This window comes from Brassica oleracea, chromosome C4, assembly GCF_000695525.1.
Source record: "Brassica oleracea var. oleracea cultivar TO1000 chromosome C4, BOL, whole genome shotgun sequence".
In the NCBI taxonomy this organism is placed as follows: Eukaryota; Viridiplantae; Streptophyta; class Magnoliopsida; order Brassicales; family Brassicaceae; genus Brassica; species Brassica oleracea.
Genome location: NC_027751.1, coordinates 40,317,146 through 40,335,293, shown reverse-complemented (window position 1 = coordinate 40,335,293; position 18,148 = coordinate 40,317,146). Strand labels below are relative to the sequence as shown.

Genomic DNA, 18,148 nt, shown 5'->3' with positions numbered 1-18,148 from the left:
AACAACTTGATCGAATATGAGATATATTATATTCCTACTTTATCACTGCCTTTAAATTAATATACCCCAAATTAAAGGCACTTCGCTTTCTACTTCTTCTATCTTATTTTTCATTTCTTTATATCCAAGAGGACGACAATGATTGAACACAAATTATTTAGTCATCCTCTTTACACTGATTTTTAATATATAAAACACTCAAAAACATGGTATGGTTATTTTAATTGAAAGTAATACACTTCGGGAAAAAAAAACTAATAATAACGATAGCTTAAATGTTTGCGTTAATCTTAAAATCCACAATTTTTATATAAGTAGGACTGAAAATGATTATTGTTGTTTGAATTAAATAAATATCCACTTGTGGGTGTGCACTATATTATATATGGTGTGAATAATGAAGGGGGATTTTGTTTCTTCCTCATTTTTTTGGGACAAAGATGCCCACCATTAAAGGAGCCTGGTGTCTCATCAAGTGTCCGCCAAAAAGTTGTAAATATTTTAATGGATTGTAAAGTTAAAACCCATGGACTAAGTTTGTTTTGATAAAAATCCTTAAACAAAGTATTTAACGAAAAAAAATCTCAAATTAACTTTATTTAATGAATTAAACATTTTCCGGTCATAATTACTATTACTACTAGTAAATTTTTAGTTTAGGAGTTTCTACGTTAAGTAAACATAGTTGAAAGAGTTTACCATTATAAATTAAAATATGAGTCTAATTTATTTTAAAATCAACATTATATATGTATAAATTAAAAATGTAAAACCCCAAAAAATATAAAAAAAATTATCTAAAGATTTACCTTTAATAAAAATTATCTAACAGTTAAAAATGTAAGAAACAAGAAAATACAATAAAAATTATATCTTATCTAATAAAAATGACGTTAAAAATCTAGATATTTTAATTACATTTTCTGGTTTTTTACATTTTTAATTTACATATATTTAATGTTGATGTTAAAAACAAATCAAACTCATATATTTGCAGAAATTTTTAAAAATGCTAAATTAGCATTCGGGTAGCCATTTGGATTCAGTTCGGGTTTCGGGTTTCGGGTTTTCGGGTTTTCGGGGTTAAAGATTTCAGCCACATTCGGGTATTTCTAAATTTTGGTTCCGGTTCGGTTCAGATCTTTGCGGGTTCGGTTCGGGTTCGGATAACCCATTTAAATGATTTTTAAAATTTTAAAATTCAATATATAGTTTAAATTTTTCAAAATCTGTAAATAAGATACTATGTTACATATAAATTTGAATAACATATGTCAGAATACCTAAACTCAACATATAAATTCGTTTGGTTCGAATATTTTGATAGAGAATCAGTAGATTTTTCAAGTATTTTTGTATTTTGAGTATTTTAGCTATTTTAGACATTTACTTTTGACTATTTATATATATTTTCAAGTATTTTAGACAACTTAAAAGTATCTTATATATTTTGGATGTTTTTAATATACATTAAATCTAAAAATAATTAACATATTTAGATATATAAATCTATTTTGGATACATTCGGGTACCCGAAATACTTCGGTTCGGGACGGATTCGGTTTCGGTTCTCTGGATACCAAAATTTTGAACCCGTTCGGCATTTAATCTTTTTTTTTTAATTCGATACTATTTTTTGGATCGGGTTTGGTTCGGTTCTTCGGATTCGGGTTTTTTACCAGCCCTAATGCTAATTTTGAAAATTTAAGTTACTAATTTTTAGATAATCTTATAAAATTTTGTGTTTTTTTTTATTTTTAATGGTAAAACCCCTCAACTATGTTTACTTAATGTAGAAATCTATAAACGAAAGATTTACTGGTAGTAATGGTAATTATGACCGGCGAGAGTTTAATTAATTAAATAAAATTAGTTAGGGGGTTTATTCGTTAAAAGTTTTTATCCAAAACAAACTTAGTTGAGGAGTTTTAACTTAATACTAGCTTTTGACCCGCACGCACACGCGGCTGTATGTTCGATGTAATTATATGTTTTTCGTAGTTTTAAAAACATTCATGTTATTATTTCATATGTTATTGAGTTTTGACATTGGTGTATCTTGTTTATTCGGTTTAGTGTACATTTATAAACTATGAGGTTTTATTCTTCTTATATTGTATTTTTTTCTTTTGCTGTAGTTGAGGTTTAATAGTATTATTAAATAAGAAAACATATAATTAAAAATAAAAATATAGCTTAAAAAGAAAAAGAAAATTTTTTTGTAGTAATTATATTAACAAATTGGAAAGGCATTTTTTTTCTTTTTTTATATAGCGTTAAAAAGAAAAAAAAAATCGATAGAAACTATAAAACCAATTGGAAAAGTAACTCCAAAAATATATTAAAACTATAGATCTGTAGTAATTATATTAACAAAGCTTAATTATATGAATTGATTTGGGCCTTTTGGTTATGATACTAAAATTACTATCATTTGTAACCCAAAAATTTGTGGACCTGAAACACAAATCAAAGGCCATATAATTTTTTTTCCGAAAAAACAGAAAACAACTGCCTTTAGTGACTTTTTACTTTCCCGTATAACATCGGTTTCTCCTACCGATCTCTTCGTCGGCGATGTCTGTTGTTCTGGCGAGATATTCTTAAACGCCTGTGATTTTTTCACCAAAAGAATTACAGAAGACAGATCTACTGATTACGCCTGAAGATCATGGCATACGAAGTGTTTTCCTAATCTACTGATCTACTGATTTGTTTTGATTATTTGTGAATTTTGTAGGACGATATGGTGTTGAAGCTGTTGGGGAAGAGGTATATATAGCTTGTTAGGAAAGGGTTGAAAAAATCGCGTATTAATAGTTAAAATTTTGTTAGTTGTGAATTTTTAGTATTAAATAGCGAATATACTATACAATTTTATTCCAAGAATGGTCTTTTTATTAATTGTTTATCGAATAAATGTTTTTAAATATTAGATTTTTTACGTGATCTGCAAGAATAGGAACAAATAAGGATGTTGTGGTTGTTGATTGATATCAAATTTTTAGAGGATTTCTTAAATATAGGAATATATTATGTAAGGTAATTCTTATTTTGGAAAATAATAAATGAGTAGTTTTGATTTTGAATTATTAAATTTAATTTGAATGAATCGTATTAAATAATCAAAATATTGAGTTTTAATTCCAGTGGTATATATTGGTAAATATTGTGAAAAACTTAGGGATAACTATTTGTACTTCCCTTTTAATAGTTTAGATTGAAATATAACATTGAGTTTGGTGTGTTAAACTGTAGATATAGGAAAATACGATTTTCTAACCATAGATTTGTATATACTACATATACAAATTTAGAGCATGGAATTCAATCGGTAAAGTTCTAACAAAAATATCTTACAAAATGATAAAAAAAAAGGAATAGTATAAAGGAGAAGGGCATGTTTATTGAAGGGTTCTTAAGGTGGGGTTCTTATCGTAATATAAAAATCGTCTTTTAACTTTTAACTAAGAAAACTTAAGAATCAACTCTTAAATAAGATATTTAAGAGACTATTCTTTTTTTTTCTTAGTTAAAGTTAATAAACGGTTCTTATATTACGATAATAACCCCCGATAAACATGGCCTTTTCAAACGAAGACAGAAAGAATCCATCTAGAACATTACATTTGTCATTTTGTAACTGGATAGATTTTTAAAGTAAAATGAAAATTAAATATTTAATCAAATGCATAAATAATAATATTTTGTGGTCTAGATATCTGTTTTATGATATTAATGGTTTAAAAATAAAATCCTAATTTGATATACACGAGTCTAATAAATTGTGAATAGTCTAATACTTTTTTTTAAATTAGAATATAAAAACGAAAAAATGTTTAATTAGGACACTAATCATTTTAAAAATTGAGAACCAAATATCTTTAGTTATTTTTTTATTCAAGCATTCATGTATTGCAGCAATGCATCCATCTAAAGTCACATAAAAAATATAAATCAGATTTGATGTATAACTAAGTTGTTGTGGATAATCAAGGCTCGAAATAGTAATGGACCACACCGCACTGCGGTTAATAATAACAATATTTTTTACATGTACGTATACAATTTTATGTATTTACTAGATTCTGACACGTCCTTTCAAAGGGCGGGTATATGTTTTGTTTTAATTTTTTATTAGAATTTAATTTTTATATTTGTGTTCATATTTGTGTTTAATGTTAATGTATTTTAATATAATTTTTTGTAACTATATTAAATATGTCAAGTTGCATAACTATACACTTGTGTCATATGTATTTCAGAAATTATTTTTAAACTATATTCCTAAAATTTGCATCATATTATTTTCTTTTAGGTACAAATAGTCCAATATAACTCGAAATCGACCTGAAAACCAAAGTTTCATACTCTATTAGACCTAGCCTATATAAGGGGTGATTGGTAGTTGCTGTAGGTGCTGTAGGTGCTGTCCACAGCTCTATTTATTTCTACAGCACCAAATTCAGAGCAATCAAGCTTTAAATTTTTATTTGAAACCATAGCTCTTGAAATAACTTACAGTTGTACAAGTGCTCTGCAGAGCCAAATATCCAAAGCAATTTTTTAGTGCTTTCCATAAAATTCTACAGCACTAAAATCTAAAGCCACAGCAAAAAATCCACAGATTTTTTTTTACAGCAAAAATTTTAAAGGTACAGCCATTCCCAATCAGACGCATACTTGAATGGTTCTTAAAATGTTATATCTGAAAACCAATATCAAATCCAACCCGCACCGAAAACCGAACAATTTTTTTGAAAAAAATAATTTTTAATATATATTATGTTATATATATATATATATGTAAATGGGTTAATATTGTCTTTACTAATTTTAAGTAAAATCACATTTAATAAATACTTTTTAATCGAATAACTTATTTACAATCCGTTAAACTAAATGAGTTTATATAAATATTTATTTCTATTAAAAGTTCATTCAAACCCTGTTAAACCATATTTTAACATCATGTGATTTGTTAATGGATAAACTTAATGTCTATGTAAAATATTTAAAATTTGATGTTTGGTTGAATAAATCTCATTTTTGGGGTTGAGATGTAAGTTATATTATTGTAGTGTGATAATGATTTTTGAAAAAAAATTGGTGTTCAATTGTATTTTTGCTAAGAATATATGTTAAATATGATTACAAAATTTGAAATTGAGCTGAGAATAATAGATTTCATTCCTGGAATATTCTTATTTGTTAAATAAATATTCAAGATTTAAATTAGATATGACTTATGAGTCATATTATTAGGTAACAAATAGGAGTAACAAAAAAAAACAGAAAAATATATTTAAATTCCAGATTTGTTGCCATATACGTAGTAGCCCTTTAAAATAGGAGTTTAAAAACAGAAAGTATTTTGGGAAAATTATTTTTTTTATAGCAAAAAAATGGTAACTATGTCCTTTTAGACTAATCTCTATTACTTTATTTCCTATTAGACTAATTTTTTTCAAAATGGCAGCAATGCCCTTAAAATTGTAATTTTTTAAATGAAATATATAATGAGATCGATCATGCGGGATCGATCGATCCGAATTTAAAAGGTCCAACGGATCGATCGATCCTGATCATTATGCAGAACAAAAAAACGCGGAGTATATACTGATCGACCTAGTCCATTTCACTCGATCGGCGAAGGTCGATTTATATAGATCGACTGATCTCTCAATACGGATCGATCGATCCCGTACCCAGGAAAGTATCCCAAAGAGGACTTCAATTCCAAAGCAAGTAACCTCCTTTCTTTTTATCAACATTAAAACTCCAACCTGAAGATACAACCAATTTCCAAACACCACATGAAGAATAGACATGAATTATGGTAGAAATAATGTGAAATTTTTGTGAAAATTTTGTGAACAATCAATGGAATATAGAAGACGGCGAAGAAGGTTACCAAGGTTTTTTTTCGTTTTTTTTTAGTTCCTTTTTCGTTTTTTTTAAATCGATTTTTTTTTTCATAGAAATCGGTTTCTACAGTTTTTTTAAATCGATGTTTTGTTTCCATATTTTTAGGAACTGATTTCTTATCCGTAGAATACAGCTAATCTGTAGAAATCGGTTTCTACAGTTTTTTTAGAATTATAGTAATGTGCAGATTTTGATTTCTACATGTTTTAGATTTATAGTAAATCTGTAGAAGTCGGTTTCTACGTGTTTTAGATTTATATTAATGTGTAGATTTTGATTTCTAAAGATTTTAGAACGGTAGGTTAAGCGCGGAATGTGTATTCTAAATATGTTTAGAATACTCCTATTTACGTAGATCACGTATTCTAAACATTGTAGATTCAATGAAAAAATGAATTTCGTTTTCGACTTCGTAGAATGTCATTTCTACTTTATTTAGAACATAATCTGAAATTTATGATTTCAACTTTTTATAATTGGAAAAAATACCACTAAGTTCATATAGGTATTTTATCAAAAGTTACTATTTTTCAAAAAAAATTTGTTTGTAAAACTATTTATTAAATTTATTTTCAAATATATTAAAGGGTGTTATAAGAAAAAATAACACAAAATAGAGATTAGTCTAAAGAGACATAGTTATCTTTTTGCTCTAAAAAAACAAATTTTCCAAGTATTTTTTGCGTGGTGGTTTGTTTGTTACAAAAATGAGAGTTTAAATATATTTTGATGGGAGTTTGAATACACTTTTGCTAGGCTTTAACATATTATATAAGTCAACGCTTAGGTTTTATCCCTTTAAAATAGGAGTTTAAAAATTAAAACCGCCGGTTGTTCAAAAAATATATATATAACCGCTGTTTCCATTTCGTTGTGTGGTGGTTACAAAATATGTACGTTAGAAAATATATGATTTATTATTATTATTATTATTTTTTTTTTTTTAAGTAGGTAAAGTGGAAAAGTAATTGTTGGACTCAACTATTCCTGTTCCTAATATAATAGTATTGATTACTACTACAACTACACCGCACTTGTTTTGTAGTCGTCCTGCACTTTACTGTTCGGAGGTTAAGTTCCTTTAGAAGCTTTTGAAGCCACATAATTTCATGAAGAGTCTTCCATATAAATTTGTTTTCGGCTTCGACAGAAAAGTAAACTTTTTTTTTTTGCCTAATTAGAAGAGTAAACTTTGTGTTTTGTTTTCTTCTATTAGTTTTTTTTAGATATCAGTAAACCGCCAATATACATTACATAAGCACTAGGAACACCTATAACCAATTACTATTTTGTCTTTATAATAGTATTTCTTTTTGTCAACCTTTATAATTAGTATTTAGAATCAAAATTATTTCAATATATATATATATATATATATATATCTATTTTTCTTTTAAATATTGCTATTTCCTTTATAATTAGGAGGATAAACAACAATTTTATTTTTATTCTATGTTTTTTAAAATGTTATTTTACAGAAGTATATCGAAATAAACTAATCTCTATTACAGTGTTCTTTTTATTATAAAACAACAAAATATATTGAAAATTGCCTAAAAGTGTTATGTCTTGGATATGATGTCCAATCCGAATCATAATAAACCGTAAAAGTCATAATCGGAAGACGAGGATATATCTTGACCGTTTGTAGTCAAGAGAATTATCCAAATCTTTTGACTTAGAATCAAACTAATCCAAAACGTGTGTAAACTTTATAGAGATGGATCAATCTCCGGAAGCTACTAATTAGAGCATTTCATTTCTATTCTAAAATAGTGCAACACCAAAATAGAATTAAGTTTTATTCCAATATATTATTTTATTTTTTATTCCAAAAAATAATATTCTAAAATAGTTCCACTTTTATTTAATTAATAATTGTTAGTAATACTTTCTGTTTATAAAAATTTACCATTTAACCCCAACTATTTTATATTTACAAAAATTCCATATAAATACGATTTATTTAAATTAAATAGTTATTATTAAAAAGTACAATAATCATAAATATATATAAGATAGCATATTTTAGTTCAATAATAAACATTAGAATATTTTTCTACAAATAGTCATCTAATGCATTTCTAATGAATAATGAGCTTTTTTTTTTATCTTTGACTTTGCTAAATAGAGCAAGAAATTTTTAAATCAGTCATTTTTATCATTTGGACAATGTTTCACCGATCTTGGCGGTTCCAGAAATAATTTACCAGATTATTAAATCACTTTACATATTTATTTTATATTTTTATGTTTAGTTTTGGTATTTTTATTAGTTTATGCATCCTTATTTAAAATTATTAAATATTCTGTATGAAAATCATATTTTTCATGTTATTGTATTACTATTAAATATTTTTAAGTATTAAATAAAAATAAGGAAAAAGTATGAAATAAAAATATTTAAGATTAAAGGACTATTCTATAAATTAAAAAATTAACTCCTAAGTAGAGTAATGGATAATATTACTCCATAAATGAAGTAATTCTAACCACATCGTCATTTTAGAACTGAAAATAGAATAAAATTAGAGTATATTTTACTCCAAAATGATATATGGAGCAAAAAAAATGGAATATGATTGAGATGTCCTTATATAGCTTCCACATATGTTCCCAATCACAAATTGCAGCCGCTCAATCTTGTATAATTAAGAATCTAAGATCATGGATGACAAAAAAAAAAAAAAAAAAAATCTAAGATCATGTTCTCTTTATTTTTTCTTGTTAAAGTATTAGTGTTTTATGCAAGCAAGAAACAACAGGACGTCCGGGATAAAATATTTCCAGATTTAATAAATTGAAAAATTCCAATAGCTGATTAAAATTCACTCATTATTTTTGAAGAAATTGACTACACAACTGGAATTTATTGGTGCTTGAGTTATTGTTTGATCAATATTTACTCTAGTTATTAAATAATATTTCTTCTTCAGTTTTATATTATATGATATTTTACTTCATTGCATACCATTAAGATTTTTTTTAAAAAAAAATCACTAAAAATTATAGTTTAAAGTTATTTACTTAATTTTAAATAAAAAAATAAAATGATATTATTTGTAATAAAGAATTTTGATAGTTGGTTAATAGGATATTTCTCAGAGGTAGAAGCAGATCCACACCACCTCGAAAAACAAAAAAAAAAACAGTTTTTATATGATATATAAAACAATATATGCATTTAATACATTCAATATTTGTTTACCTAATATTGCATTTAAACATTAATATATATATATTCATATATACAAATATATACAAACATAAACAAAACAACCTATTCTTTTTAAAATTTCTAATAAAAATCTTCAAAACAAATATTATTGATATTATAACTTTCATTTAAACTACAAAATAAATAAATAACATAATATTATTATTAATTATATTTTATTAATAATTACCATATTTTATAAATAATTATAATACTTTATCATAATAGTATATTATAATATATTAATATTGGTAATTTATTATTAAACTGCTACAAATTCTCATAATCAACCAATCATAAAAATTACTTATCACCGATAGAAATCGCAACCACCTCTATCCGTAAACTCTCGCAAGCGCTGGCTAAGTTCTTGGCCCCAATACGGATCCGGGTTCGAATTCCCTTGGCCACTGTCGATTAAAATGTGGTCAAAAAGACGGTTTTCCAGGATGTCTTCTGTGGAGGTGTATTTATGCGATAATCTGGTTCCCTCCGGATTATCTGGATTATCAAAAAAAAAGAAAACTCTCGCAGCCGCTGCGTTTTAACCGAGAGAACTTAAATAAAATACTTAATTAGGTTATAATAACCGCCTGACGGATAAATTGCTTGAAGCATCTTATTTATGGCTAGTTTATCTAATTAGTTGATATATTTTTGGCCCCCAATAAACTGATTATTATTTTTGCTGTTGTTCCAACCCTAGTTTAAGATGGCACGATAAATTTAGTTTAAATATTGTATATTTTTGGATGTTGTATAGTACTCTTTTCTGTGTAAAGATCGGTCACGTGGTGGGTGGAGACAATTTTGATTCGTTTCACGTGAAGTGTCGGTTCCAAAACCTGGCCGAGAACTAAACCTATAAAGATCATGTACGATATATGCATACAATAAATACTCTTGTTTTCCTTGCTGCACAGATTGTAGCTACATTCCATGTGCTCTAGAACATAGCCTCGCAATGTAATGAGTTCTACTGCAAACAATTGTTTATTACTTAGTAGTATATATAATAATTTTTTTTAAAAAAAATTTAGTATATAATTTTCTTCTTAATAGATGTGTGCAATCTATTGGTTAAATGTTTGAAGTATTACTACGGTATGCATGGTTAGTCTGCTCAGAATTCTCTTATTACTGCAACCCGGCCCGTCTTATTATTTATATGAACATTGTGCAAATTTTAGTTCTATGAGAAGAAATAAAACAGTTTGCAAAATGAATCTTAAGTTTTTGAAATCTTTAATTGTTATAAGAATTTTCAAAAAAAAATTGGATCTAATGCAAATGTTCCTTTTGCATATGTCTAGAAACGACACTGCAACATAAAATTGACCAACTATATATGAGATTTAAAAAAAAAAAAAACTATATATGAGATTATAATTGAGTCTTTCATTCAAGAAGCATGACCAATTAATGACAAACAAAATATAATCGTGTAAACATGTTGACAAAAAATCAGTTAAACATAACTTTAATTTTTTTTTTTTAACTTTAAAATTATAAAACAAGCTAGCAAAATACTAGAGCGATTTAAGTTGTATATGTATATGCGTCATAACAAGCGACATATCCATAGATGGGAACATGTGGAATGCCGCTCTTTTCTTCTATTTTATGCCAACATATAACATACTTTTTTTTTGTTTTTTTGAAAAGGACATATAACATATTTTTTCAAAATATAACATAGTTTAAAGTTCAAAAATATAACAAAGCTTTATATAAAAACAAAGCTTTTATATAAAAGCGGGTGCTCTCACTACTACAAAATGCTACAAAATAGTAGCATACTGCGAAATAAACACAACGGCTGAATCAATTTTTTCTTTAATCATTTTAAACTTTGATTGGTAAATATTTTAAATGATGAATACAAAACCAGTCTAGTTAGCAATCACGTAGTCGCCTCTTTGTTGACACCATTCAAATTGTACAATAGTAACTGTGAATGACGAATTAAGTGAATTGTAAAAAAAAAAATAATAATAAAAGAAAGTAGTAGTAACTAGTAAGTGTCAACATCAACCATCGGATGTAGATAAAAGACATCTGAAGAATCAGGATCTCATCATGAGCTCAGTCAAGACTAAGATCTGTATACCTCAAATCTCAACTAATCAACTTTGTTTTTTCGTTAGATCTCCAATGAGAAGACATGAACTATTAATAAGGGGATTTGCTTAGTTGCTTTTTCAGGGAGTACGTGCCAGATGTTGACTGGACAGTAAATAGTTGTTAACTACCTAGCCATGTGGCATTGAGTGAACTGCAACAGCTGTTAACACAGTAAGACCTAATAAAAACAAAAACGTGTTTGATTGTAGTTTGGTGATTCTTCTGTCTCGTTATAAAATTGCATGTTAAGGAAAATAAAATAAAAACAATTGCATGTTATGGTGATTGGTTTAGAGCACTTTCATAAATAGAGCATCACAAAATATATTAATAAAAACAGTACAGTAAAAAAGAGATTAGATACCGGTTCTTGTTTAGGACCTTTGAGATTCACAGAAACCCATTATACATTTGTCAAGCTGTGGATCACTTGTTTTAAAAATTAAATTTAACTCATTAGTAAAAACAACATTAGAATGACATTACTCTTTTTGTCAAAGAAGGGGTGTGTGTATTCCAAGTCTTATTGGTAACCCCTTAAGATAAGGCAATGGTGGATACATTTTTTATTTCCTTTTTAATCACCCAGTTCCTAAAGGAAACCTTGATATAATTTTTAGGTTTACCTGAACCAATTCTGAATATTTTATGTATTTTAACTAGTTTTCGGATTATATTTGTTGTGTGTTTATGAATATTTTTAATATATTTTAAACTTACTGCAAATTATGATATATCTATAAATGTTTTCTCATCAATAAAAATGTGAAGGCAAAGCCTTATATGTATATAACATATACACATATATCAGTCAAGAAAGACTTATTCATTGGCAAATTTATACATGGTAACATGGTAATCGTAAGGTCATCTTCATAGCTTTATGTCATGATGTAGGATTGTTAATGGTGTATATATTCCACTGTAGAGTTTTCAGTGTTCATATCCCACTATAAAATCGTTAATGGTATTTATACTCTACGTAGAATTATCAACGGTGTTTATATCTCATTGTAAGGTCATTAATTGATTGATAAAAAAAATGCATCAATGCTGTAGTTATGCCTTCATCATCGTAGTTGGATCTGAGAATTTCATGGGTAGTTCAAGTTCACCATCACTCTACTAGATCAGTATAATATTTGCCGGAGTCTTTACCCATATATTATATTCGTAGACTAATTGCATAGCTGATAAAACAAAATGAAGATTTATTTCTCGAATCTTAAATTTTAAACAAAACACAACATGGCGAATTGTGAGTTTCATAGGATAGTATTGTCATATAAATGGATATTTTTTCAAGGTATGGGATCTTATTGTCTTTAAGTGATACAGAAAGATCAACTACGGATATTAGGAATTAAGTATAAGTTTCTCTTGTGTACAACTAAAGTGGAAGTAGCTAGTTATCTGGATCATGAACTATACCATCGCAAAATAGATCTTGATAACTAATAGTTTTGGTAACAAGTTGTTGCGGTGAATGATGTGAAAGATGGTGTTTTTTTTTTAATAATTTGGCTTGTGAAAGATGGTGCTTACATGAAATATAGCATAAATTTTGAATAGAAGAGTAAAAAAGTTCTTTTTTTTCCTTGAGCACACATCTAATTTGACAACGGATAAGTTATCATATATAATACTTATTTACAGTCATAAGACAATTATTTTGTAATTATACTTCACTGGTTTAGATGTTCGAACTATTCAGATATTGTATATCTATACTATTATTTGTAAAGTGATTTTTTGCATTCAAGCTTTCACATTAAAAATTAAATCGGTTAATATTGTTTATATCCTTAATGAATTTTTATATATAAAATTTTATATAATTTAAAATGAATTTTATATTAATAATATTTTTTACAAAAATTAAGATATAAAACAATCTATAATTAAATAGCTATCAAGCAAAATTTGTATAAAGATATTTTCTAAAATATTTTTAATATGTGAATATTTTAAAAAAATTTAACACAATTATAAGCACATATATTTTATTGAAAAACTTTGTCATATATAAATAATTTTATCTTCGATTTAATTTTTTTAAATATAAGAATAACTTATTATGCTGATTTTTAAATTAATAAAACATAAACTAATAAGTATTCGTAAAAAGATTGTGTCTGCATGTGCGGATAAAACATCTTGTTAAATTGTAGATTACAAATAATGTTTTGATTTTCATTTAAATATAATATTTTTTTATTCTTAGAGCATGTGAAAGAATACTTCATGAAATATCTTACATTTATAATAATAAAAAAATTAATAAAGCAAGAAAGAAAATGTCAAATGGGAAGAAATGTCTGGTCGCAGAGAAACTTTGCCATGTCTGATCAGAGATTTATATGCCACATGTTACTTTATGAATGGTTCTATATATTATTGGTTTTAATTTTAATTACACAATAAAACTATATTAATATTAAACTCATCAGGTACTCCACTGAGAAATTGAACCACTAATGATGCTCTTACAAACTCCAGTTTTATTAAAAACCATGTAAACAATGTTTTTTGCAGCTTCTGATGATTGATTGATTGATTAAATTACTTTGAATTTAAAAATAAAAAATTGTGGTTAAACGGAATGTGTAAATATGTCATGGTCAAAAAAAAAAATTTATTTGATTAATTTCCAAAATTAAATATCTATTTATTCTGGTGTCAGCATGATCAATTTGGACGGGACCACGTGACACTTGATGGTAACGCACCAGCGCCCAAATATGTAATAACCAAAAGATATCGAAAGCAAGCCATCAAGGAAGTCACCTAAGGGACCCGGCTACACGTGTACAGTATAGTGGGACTCGCACTCGATGGTTTCGACTCGGACACAACACAATATCTGAATTTTCATTTGTTTATAATATTACTTTTTAAAATGTTTTCTAACTTTCTTGCAACTATAAAATCAGTCCACCCCCTTACTCTCCAATCATTCAGTCTGATTTTATAACTTCAAATTCAGGTTTAGATTTTTATCCTAAATGGGTAAGTTTTTATGTTCTTGTTTTTTTTCTTATAATGAAATTTTGGTTCTTAAAACCCTTTAACAAAAAAAATGGTTCTTGCAATGTATATAAAACACACAAAATACACATGTGACCGATATGCTATCTTCTCTGTTTCAATCTTATTTCCTCAGTGAGATACATCGAAGAGAATATTACTAAAATGTTGGAGACAAAGATCATCTCTAAGTCGGAAGTTTTATGTGCCGGAGGAGACGACGGAGACACGTCGCCGGCGACCAAAGTTTTTCAAGATTTTCAGATCAACGAAGAAGACGTCGGAAGAGGAGGAGGAGGGCTAATAAGATCATGGGTTGATTCCATGAGAGCATGTTCTCCTAGTCATCTCAAACCTTTCAACAACCAATCTTCTTGGATCGTAATGTCTTCTTGCTTACCTCTGTTTTCTTTTTAATTATAACATTAAATCACAAAGTATTTTATTAACGAGAGAATTGTGACTATGTAGAAAGAACATCCATCAGCTTTGAACATGTTCGAAGAAATACTTCATGAATCAGAAGGAAAACAAATCGTCATGTTTCTTGATTACGATGGTACTCTCTCTCCCATTGTTGATGATCCTGATCGCGCTTTCATGTCCAACAAGGTACGTTTCCAGTTTCTTAATAAACTTTTCAGAAATTTTTAAAAAGTTTTTTTCCTGCTAACCTTCAAGATTAGCAACAACAACAAAAAACACAGTAGAAGGTGTATTTCTACGTTTGATCTAATAAATATCACATAACACAGTAACGAGTAAAATAACATAATATTTCATAAAACGCATAACTACGGTCAAGAAACAAATTTTCAGTTTTTTTGTTTGGTTAAAAATAGTCTTACCAGTTACCATTCCGTTTAGAAAGATTTTTTTAAAAAAATTAAAAGTTCACAAAAATAAATTTTAATACTTTCTATGAATTTATATTAGTTAAAAATTGCAAAGTTCGAAACTTAATTGAGTTTCTTAAATTACTATTGATTTAAAGTAATCAAAAACAAATAAATGCAAAAGAAATTGATGAATTTATGATAAATGGTTATTGTGTTTTCTTAATATTTGTGAAAATAATAGAAAATCTATGAGTGGATGCAGTAAGAAATACATAGTTTATATAATTTGTCGGTTACAATTTGTTAAGTTATTTTGTGTTTCCAATTTGTATGAATTCTTTGTTTCAGATGCGAAACACTGTAAGGAAACTTGCAATGTGTTTTCCAACGGTCATAGTTAGTGGGCGGTCTAGAGAGAAGGTATCATATAAGCTTTATCTTATAAAAACCTTTAATTATTATTTTTTTGGACAAAATCGTCAATTCTTTATTTTGACGTATTCACAATTAACTAACCAAAATAATTATGTTTTTTCAGGTTTATAGTTTTGTGAAACTAACTGAGTTGTACTATGCTGGAAGTCACGGTATGGACATCAAAGGACCAGAGCAAAATTCCAAATACAAAAAAGTATGAATACATGTCTAGAGGTCCACAGAAAACATAGGCTATATAATAAAGTCTTTTCCTTCTAATTTTCGTTTTTTATTAAAAAAATACCAATTTTCATTTTTATTTTTAAAAATACTAATTTTCATTTTTCCCTCATTTCTTAAACACAATCCAGAAAACCCAATCTCTTCTTTGTCAACCCGCGACGGAGTTCCTTCCGGTGATTAGTGAGGTGACATTCTACATCGATCAACTATGATTTTTCTGTTTTCATCAAAAAAAAAGATTATATCAATATTTTTGTTTTCTTTTTCTAGGTGTATATGAAACTAGTCGAGAAAACAAAATCGATTCAAGGAGCCAAAGTTGAAAACAACAAGTTTTGTGCTTCTGTTCACTTTCGATGCGTAAACGAAAATGTATGGACAAAATAAATCATACTCCCTCCGTTTCAATATAGATGATGTTTTAGAAGATTTGTTTTGTTTCAATTTACATGAAGTTTTGAGATTTTAAGGAAATTTTGAGATTTTAAGGTTAATTTTAACTTTATTGGAAACTGTTCAACCAATTAGATTTTACAGTCTTTTTTATAATTGGTTAACTGATTTTAAAATTATATCTTTAAAATATTTTTTTAGGGAAATGTAATTTTCTTAATCTTTGTGTACTATTACAAAACATTAAGTATTATGAAACGGAGAGAGTATATTTTATATCAAATTTAATCATATAAGCAATAAGAGATATGTTAGTAGCTTCGTTAGGTATGTTCAGATACACTCGAGTTGATTTTGTTATGTCTGTAGCAATATAATTTAAAACAACTTACCACTAATATATAAATGATGAACTAACAGAAATGGAGTGACTTGGCCCATCTAGTTCGATCAGTTCTGAAGAACTACCCCAAGCTCATGCTTACGCAAGGAAGAAAAGTAAGTTTAGTTAACAAAATGAGAGAGAAAATATTGTTTTCATAAGTAGTGGATGTCTCTCAGCTAATTAAGATTTTGTTTTAATCATGATTATCGACTTTTCCGGTCTGATTTAATTTCAGGTGTTGGAGATTCGTCCAATCATTAAATGGGACAAAGGCAAAGCACTTGAGTTCTTGTTAGAATCCCTCGGTAAAACTTTATGTATACCTAATTAATTGATTGCAGATTCATTGTTCACAAACTTCATATAGTGGTGGGGTATAAAATGGTCCTAGTGGTTTAGATGTTAAAAATTACTATAATTTTTCACTAATTAAAATGAGCATTTGACATGTGTAGGATATGAGAATTGTACCCATGTTTTCCCTATATATATTGGAGATGATCGCACCGACGAAGATGCCTTTAAGGTATATAAATATTCTTAATGCCTCGACAAATAATTTATTCAAAGGTATTTAAATTAATCTTTATATAAATATTGATTGAAGTGACATTGTAACAGATTTTGAGAGATAAAAGACAAGGTCTTGGGATCCTTGTATCCAAATACGCAAAGGAGACCAATGCTTCTTATTCTTTGCAGGAGCCAGACGAGGCAAGCTGTCTGACTCTATACACATAGCACATAATTTGTTTTTTTGAAACTACACAGCACATAAATATTCTGTATCTTCTTGGTCTAATGTGGATTTCTGATTAATTTTACCTTTTTTAACTTGGTTTAATAGGTTATGGATTTTTTGGAACGTCTGGTGGAATGGAAAAATTTAACAAGTGGGGAATGAAGAGTTTACAAGTACATGAGAATCATTTTCATTTTTACTTTTTGTTATTTATTAAGATTCTAACGTATCAAATGATTAAAAAAAAAATAAACAAGAAGACACATCGAGGTATTCTTGATCATTTTTCCATCTTGTGTTTTGTGACTAGTCCCTTGTTGCTATCAACGCGAATCTTCAAACGGTAAACATATAATTTCATGGAGAATATATATACTTCTCTGAAGTCCGAACAATATATCCGAAATCTAATTGATTTTTCTACATCAAAACACTATGTATATATCTTTTGAGATCTGAAAATTATGTATAGTAAACATATACTTGCATTTCATCAATAAAACTTCCCATTTTAGTGGCAACATACTATCTCTGTTTCTGAATAAATGTCACTTTGACATTTTTCACACAAACTAAAAAAGTACCAAAAATATATATAAGTTGTTATTAATTACATCTTTCTGACTAATCACTACAAGAAAACAGCGGCATACTGAAGAAAAAAATCGTCGGTATGTCGTCGGAATAACGCTATTCCGACGACATACCGACGAAAAAAGTCCTCGGAAATAACTCCTCGGAAATTCATCTTTCCTCGGAAATCCCTCGGAAATTTCCGACGGAATTCCGAGGAAATGAATTTCCTCGGAATATTCCGAGGACTTTTTTCGTCG

At 27.5% G+C, this 18,148-nt stretch overlaps 1 protein-coding gene across 1 annotated transcript; it reads left to right on the top strand.

The window, feature by feature from the left end:
• Positions 1–14,185: 14,185 nt before the first annotated feature.
• Positions 14,186–17,682, top strand: LOC106337625 (probable trehalose-phosphate phosphatase E). The gene is made up of 12 exons (XM_013776734.1): positions 14,186–14,278; positions 14,433–14,677; positions 14,768–14,908; positions 15,484–15,555; positions 15,674–15,766; positions 15,924–15,980; positions 16,066–16,167; positions 16,609–16,686; positions 16,809–16,878; positions 17,029–17,099; positions 17,195–17,287; positions 17,421–17,682. The coding sequence occupies exons 1-12, from the start codon at positions 14,275–14,277 to the stop codon at positions 17,475–17,477; spliced, it is 1,083 nt and encodes a 360-aa protein (XP_013632188.1). The 5' UTR covers positions 14,186–14,274; the 3' UTR covers positions 17,478–17,682.
• The last annotated feature ends 466 nt before the right edge of the window (positions 17,683–18,148 follow it).